At 47.3% G+C, this 6,702-nt stretch overlaps 1 protein-coding gene across 1 annotated transcript; it reads right to left on the bottom strand.

Annotated features, from left to right (window-relative positions):
- Positions 1-2,725: 2,725 nt before the first annotated feature.
- On the bottom strand, positions 2,726-6,488 carry LOC125517522 (probable cinnamyl alcohol dehydrogenase). Its single transcript, XM_048682724.1, has 4 exons — positions 6,280-6,488; positions 4,984-5,097; positions 4,360-4,587; positions 2,726-3,632 (listed from the first exon to the last, which is right to left on the bottom strand). The coding sequence occupies exons 1-4, from the start codon at positions 6,369-6,371 to the stop codon at positions 2,984-2,986; spliced, it is 1,083 nt and encodes a 360-aa protein (XP_048538681.1). The 5' UTR covers positions 6,372-6,488; the 3' UTR covers positions 2,726-2,983.
- Between the last annotated feature and the right edge of the window lie 214 nt (positions 6,489-6,702).

The following is a 6,702-nucleotide window of genomic DNA, read 5'->3' as shown; positions in this document are numbered from 1 at the left end:
GCAGTCTACTATGAAGCTGGCGAGTGTAGTAAGCAGGCACAAAACATTCCCTCATGATTCGCTTCATGTCAGCCCATGGCGCTGGTCGCTCATGAGTACAGTTCTTATTATCCCACCATACAAGAGCATACTTTGTAAATTCCATAGATGCAACACGAACCTTCTTCTCTTTGGAGTAGTTTTGACCGTCAAAAATCTGATTTACGCGCATCTCCCACTCCAAATATTTCTCCGGATCAGCACAACGTCCAGAGAATTCAGGTATGGTTATCTTGATTCGACCCAAACCATCATCCTCGTGGGCACCATTGTCGCCATAGTCACGGCGCTGTCCAGCATGGCGGTGAGCCACAGCATCATGCTGTGGTCGGTGAGGTAAGCCTCCACGGGCATCGGAATTCTCAGAAAAATCACCATCATTGTCATTGTCGCAGTCACGACGTCGTCGTGGTGAGCGGGACTGTCGGGATGCCACATCTCTCGCCTGAAGGCGCTGAACTGCTGCGGTGAGCCAATTAAGACTTGCAGTCACCGCCTGTAGACTATCAGTGCGTTGTCGATCGCTGGCAGTCAAACGCTCGTTCAACCTTTCCTCGACGCCAACAATATTTGCATACAACTCCTCAACCCTTGTCCCAAGCTTCTTGTTCGCTCCCTTGATCAACATCAGATGGATACGTAAATCATCACTTATATTTAGATCCTCCGAAAGTTCATCGTCCTCCTCATGATCAGATTTCTCATGCTGCGAGTTCACCATCTTTCAAACAAATGAATCAAATAGCCGAGGAAAAAAATGTACCGTGATCAACCTTGCTCTGAATACCACTTGATGCGACCGTCGACAAAAAATCGATGGTACAATTAATTTGCTCAATCTTTCACGGTACGGTGTCACCTGAAACAGTGTGGCACTCGCGATCTTGTAGATGCAATCACCACCAAAACAACACGCACACCCGAAAAAGGAAGTACGTGGACGATCCTCCATGGATCAGCAGCAAACTAGAGACGACGTCTCTAATCCCTCGCCAAAAACACAAAGCAATAATTAAAGCTCCTTGACAAAAACACGCTACGAGGAGATACCCCGACTTGCTTTTCCTCTGTTCCAGAACCAAAACAACCTCCCAAAAAAACCTCCCTCTAACGCTACGGCACAGAAGAACAAATAGTGCGCTGGCCTGGCCGGCCTAAACCAATCGTACCTTACTAGTACTTCTCTAAATATCCTAACCGACTATTATTCTAATCTAATTAACAACCAACTAAGTAGCGTGGTAATTTAGGCACGCAGGCCTTTTCTTTCCAAACAAAGATGCATACGTGCCAGGTCCTTTCTTTATTGAAATCAACACGTTGGTTGCCATCCACACATGGAGTCTTGTAATCCCAGCTTTCCTTATGTTCTGCATGCTTCTTGACCATGTAGCCAAACCGATCAAAACCAATCTTAGACTGGTTCAAGGGCTGCACTCCTCCTGTTATCCAGCCTCCCCGTATATGAATATTATTTTTCTGTCGCCACTTCGGTGTTGTACAGTTTGACGGCTTTATCGTCACAAATTGTTGACGCAGTGCAGGCACAATATACCTCTCTTTTCTTCCTTCGGTGTCCTTATTAACAGGATCAGTAGCGAGAACACATGGGATCACATCAGAGTGCGGTTGTGAGGGAGAGGACATCAAGTCGTATAGGAGGGGTATAATGGGAATATCATAAAAATAAAGCTTTATTTATACCTTTACACTTTATATATTCAGAATAGCATAAAATATTTTTTCAATAAATTACTTAAAAATATCCAAGAAATTACATATGACCGACTATCATTATATAAAGGGGAAATCCGTTCTTTGCTCGTGGAGAAATGTAACATAGTAGATATATTTTCCATACCACCATCATAAAAAAATTATTCTAATCTTTGTTTATATTAGAATACCTTTATAGGTCATAAAAATTGATGGATTTAATTGTGCTTCGGAGATGTCGACTGGCAAAGACCCTGATGTAACGATGATGAAGGGGGCTAAGAATTCAACGAGTTTTACACAACCAAAAGAGGTGCATGCAAATAATTGTTCTTCTTTGTATGTATGTTGCACATGATATAATACTCAAAAGGTATATTTCTATATATATTTAATTTTGTAGAATATGAGAGAGATGGAGATGGATTATGTCGGGGTTCAAAAAGAAACCCATTCAGAGGGTTTTTGGGGCGACGTCATTGGAAGGGGACAAAAATTCACTCTTTTTATACAACAAAAGGATGTGTAAGTGATGATATCCACAACAAGGACGCACTCAAAATAAAGCAAACCGGCTGGAATTACGATAAATGTTTATGGCAACATTTATTTCCAACTGGTATTCCGATGAGTAAGTTCAATGATGTTCACATAACTCAAGGAAAATATTTCAAAAGCCCGTAGCAACGCACGGGCATTCGACTAGTTTTCTTAAAATCAATCATTTGTTTTCTAATTAATGTGATTGAGCGATTTAAGGTAAGTCTAATTAATTTAGATTTGATCTTTAAAGATTGATTGTGATTGATTCTTTCATATAAAGTAATTACTGAACCGATGACGCGAAACATGAAAAGTTCTAATCCGTTTAGATTTTTTCGTTGTGTGAGAAGGTCACACAAAACTAAACCGATGAGGTGAGGTGAGGGACAAAAAAACCAACGAAATAAAGCGGTTGAAAGTGATGGGATAAAAATAAACCGTACTATTCAACCAATTCAGACATTAAAAATAGAGATAACTCCATACACATATCATAGTCCTTAAGGCCGGATTCACAGCAAAACATGCATCTCCACGGAAACGAACGCGCGCAACTCTGATAGAAAACGGAAACAGGTCACGAACATGTACTGCATCAAGTACAGGCAAATGGCACGGGCACACATGATACTGTCATTGCACTCGCCGCTCGGTCTAGCTCTCTCTTTTTCCCGGCCGTCATCGATCAGGCGGCGTCCTCGATGTTGCTCCCGCCGACGTCGACGACGAAGCGGTAGCGGACGTCGTTGCGCTCGAGCCTCTCGAACGCCTGGTTGACGTAGTCCATCTTGACGACCTCGATCTGCGAGGTGAGCCCCTTGTCGACGCAGAACTGGAGCACCTCCTCCGTCTCGTCCATGCTCCCGATGAAGCTCCCCGTGATGGTCTTCCTCCCCAGCATCACCATGGGGGACACGAAGCTGAGCGGCTCCGCGATCACGCCCATCAGCACCAGCTTGCCGTCCATCTTGAGCAGCGCCAGGTAGGGCTCCAGCGGGTGCTTCGCGGGCACCGTGTCGATGATGTAGTCCAGCGAGTCGGCGGCGGCGGCCATCTGGTCGGCGTCGGAGCTGACGAGGTACGCGTCGGCGCCCAGGTCGTCCATGGCCTCGGCCCGCTTCTTGTTGGACGAGCTGATCACCGTCACGTGGTGGCCCATGGACTTGGCCACCTTCACGCCCATGTGGCCCACGCCGCCCAGGCCCAGGATGCCGCCGCGGAGGCCGGGGGTCATGAGCCCGAAGTGCTTCAGCGGGCTGTACACCGTCACGCCCGCGCACAGCAGCGGCGCCGCCTGCTCCGGCGCCAGCCCGGCCGGGATCTTCACCACGAACCTGCACACGACCAAATGCAACACAACTTAATAATTTTCATAAATATATGCGTTCACTTGACTGATTCCAATGCCAATATCGTTACATCACGCCGACGTAAGTGTTGGCCACCAACTTGGACGGACGACACTGAGCTGAACCGATCAGACTTTGACACGGTAGATACTCTTAGAATGCTACCAACTTGGACGGACGACACTGAGCTGAACCGATCAGACTTTGACACGGTAGATACTCTTAGAATGCTACGTATACCAACTCCCTAAGGTGTCATTACCATCGGTGTCAAAGCAACGTCGCTATGGATCAAACTGCATGGGTAGAACGTAGAAGTAGCCAAGCGATTCTCCCAGCAGGTGATGACTGACGAATCATGAGCACGCTAGTCTGCTTCAAAGAAACGAAAACATACTAGTACGTCCTTTTCTCATCGCACTGCCGCTGGCTGCTCACAATCCCACAAGGAAAAGTAGCCCAAGCACAGCATGCACACCAACCCTTATCTGATTCTCTCCGCACGCGCCACACCTTTTTAAGTTTCAGATAGCAGCCCCGCATCCTTCTTTTCCACTACAACCATTTCTCGACAGTGATTTGATCCAACCACATCGAAAAAGTCCTACCACCATATGTCCTTTTCGGTAGATCTAACAGATGACACTGATGGGTGCAATGGCTTTGCTAGCAAGAATAGTACTAGTAGTAGTAGTAGTAAAACAGAACTCACTTCTGATCGACGACCATGGCGGAGGCGAAGCCGCCCTGCGTCGGCTTGCCGTCGGTGTAGACGTCGTTGTACGACCAGATCTTCTTGTTGCAGTACTGCTCGACGTTGGCCTTGCACGGCCGGCAGTCGCGGCAGCACCCCACGATCACGCCCACTCCGACCACGTCGCCGGCGCGGAACTTGCTCACCTCCGGCCCGACCTCCACCACCTCGCCAACCACCTCATGCCTGCATAGTATCATTTTGTCAGCCACTAAGAAGACATTATCAATCCGGACTAGAAGGTGATGATGATAGTTGATGGAGTCCTTTTTACGCAATTTTTTTTCTCCGAACTGATGGCGCTTATTCAGTGTCTACGTCTCTACCTACTATGACAGGCAAAAAATAATGCTAAAAGTGACGCACGCTCTATCTCAGTGCTCCGTTGCTTCTGGAAGTCTGACGGCAGCACACACCAAATTCCTAGTGTGCGCCCCACCTTAATGGTTCTGTTGTCACTCATCTAAGACGTACTTTGTGTTGCAAAATTACAGGTTTTATCTTCAATTATACTTTTGGATTAATCAATAAATCTACATTAGCATGACCGTCTGTCTATTTAACGTAGTTGTGGTTGCTTACCCTGGGACCATGGGGTACTTGGAAGCACCGAGGTCGTTCTTGACCTGGTGGATGTCAGTGTGGCAGATGCCGCAGTACTTAACCTTCAACACCACATCTTCAGGGCCTGTTTTCCTGTTGTTGCCACAGCATGGCAAAACACAAAGGTAAAAAATTATTAGCTCTTGATTCCTGTCTTGAAGAAGATGCTTACTCAGTTATTCCATGGCAAAACACAAGATTCCTCGGCACAAGAGGACACGAGAAATTGGCTGACTATTCTGCCGCCAGTGCCATTCAGAGCATTCGTCACTCCCGAAACTGACTAGTTAATTTCAACAAGTACTACTACTCTTTTTTTTTGCGAAAATAAGACTACTACTTGTATCTAGTGGTGTCTACTTGTGCAAGTGCAAATACAGAGCAGGCACGTGCGCGTATACGCATGCAGATAGACGAACCCTGAGCCATAAACGCTGTGAAATATTGGCGTATATTGGTGCTGTCATTGTAACTGTACTTGTTGCAAAACATTGGAGCATCTATTTTACAGGTGTCAAATTCAGACGGATGAGCGGAGCCCAAACTGTGGAAACCCATAATTTCAAGTGATTGTGAATCACCAAAACAGGAATAAAATGTTTTTTTGGTTACCAATATCTTCGTAAATCACTGTCACCTAAAAACTGCACAATTTTAGCTTAACATCTAGTAATATGGAAATAAGGATATGTCAAGCAAGAAACTTCAAAACGTGACTAAGATCTAGTACGAGGCAAAACACACCAGCTCTTTAAAAATAACCGTACATGTTTCATTTGCTTCGCTAAATTTAGCTGACCCGTACTCTATGCATTTACACGCGCGACCGAACAACTTGCAACACACACAGACGGCAATCCTACGGAGGAGAACAAGAACATGCACCGTACACACAACAAACACGCGGGTAAAAAGCATCGGCTATCAGACGCGGGCCCTCCGAACCGAAGTGGTGCATAAAGCGTAACGGCAAAAAAGCGCAGCGCGTTCATCATGCGGTTTCGGCCCATCCACCGGGTGGGCCGAGCAGGAGGCACTGTCGAGATCGATCTTTCAGAGCTCTACGCATCGGGTTCTCGGGCAGGGAACTGAAATCCCACCGCCGCTCTTCAGAACCTCATCGCATATCGGCATACGGCCGATGCAATTACATGCATGCCGCACAACATGGAAGAAGAGGAGGAACAGATTCCGCCGGAGAGAACACCGAGAGCAGAGGATGCGGGGAGGAACGGTAGATCCAGAGGGTCGATTCGGGCGGACGATCGCACGTACCTGAGAGTGTATGTGTAGGGGGAGAGGTGGCCGGTGGCGTCCCTGGCGGCCCACCCGGTGACCGTCGTCTCGGAGGCGTCGACGCTGCCCATTCTCTTGCTCGTGCGGCAACGGGAGGAGACGCGGGTGGGTGGATTTGGGAAGGGAAAGAGTGACTTGCACTTGCTTCCTTCGCCTGGATACTCGATAGTGGTACGGGAGGGATGGAAGGGTTGCGGAGCTATATAGGGCCGCCGATGGCGAGAGTTGGTGGGGTGGGTTGCCACTTGCCAGGAAGGACACTGCGGAACGATCTTCTGTGGCTATACTTCTGCCTCTCTCTTTTCGTTTTTTGCTTCTTTCATTTAAATGCCTGCCGTTCGATAGTTTACAGATGCCACCTCATAGTTGACGCAGCACAGAGCTTAATTCCGTGCTTGTTTG

The sequence above is a fragment of the Triticum urartu genome, chromosome 6 (assembly GCF_003073215.2).
Source record: "Triticum urartu cultivar G1812 chromosome 6, Tu2.1, whole genome shotgun sequence".
NCBI classification, from domain to species: Eukaryota; Viridiplantae; Streptophyta; class Magnoliopsida; order Poales; family Poaceae; genus Triticum; species Triticum urartu.
Note: the sequence above shows the minus strand (reverse complement) of the source record. Positions and strands in the feature narration are given on the sequence as shown.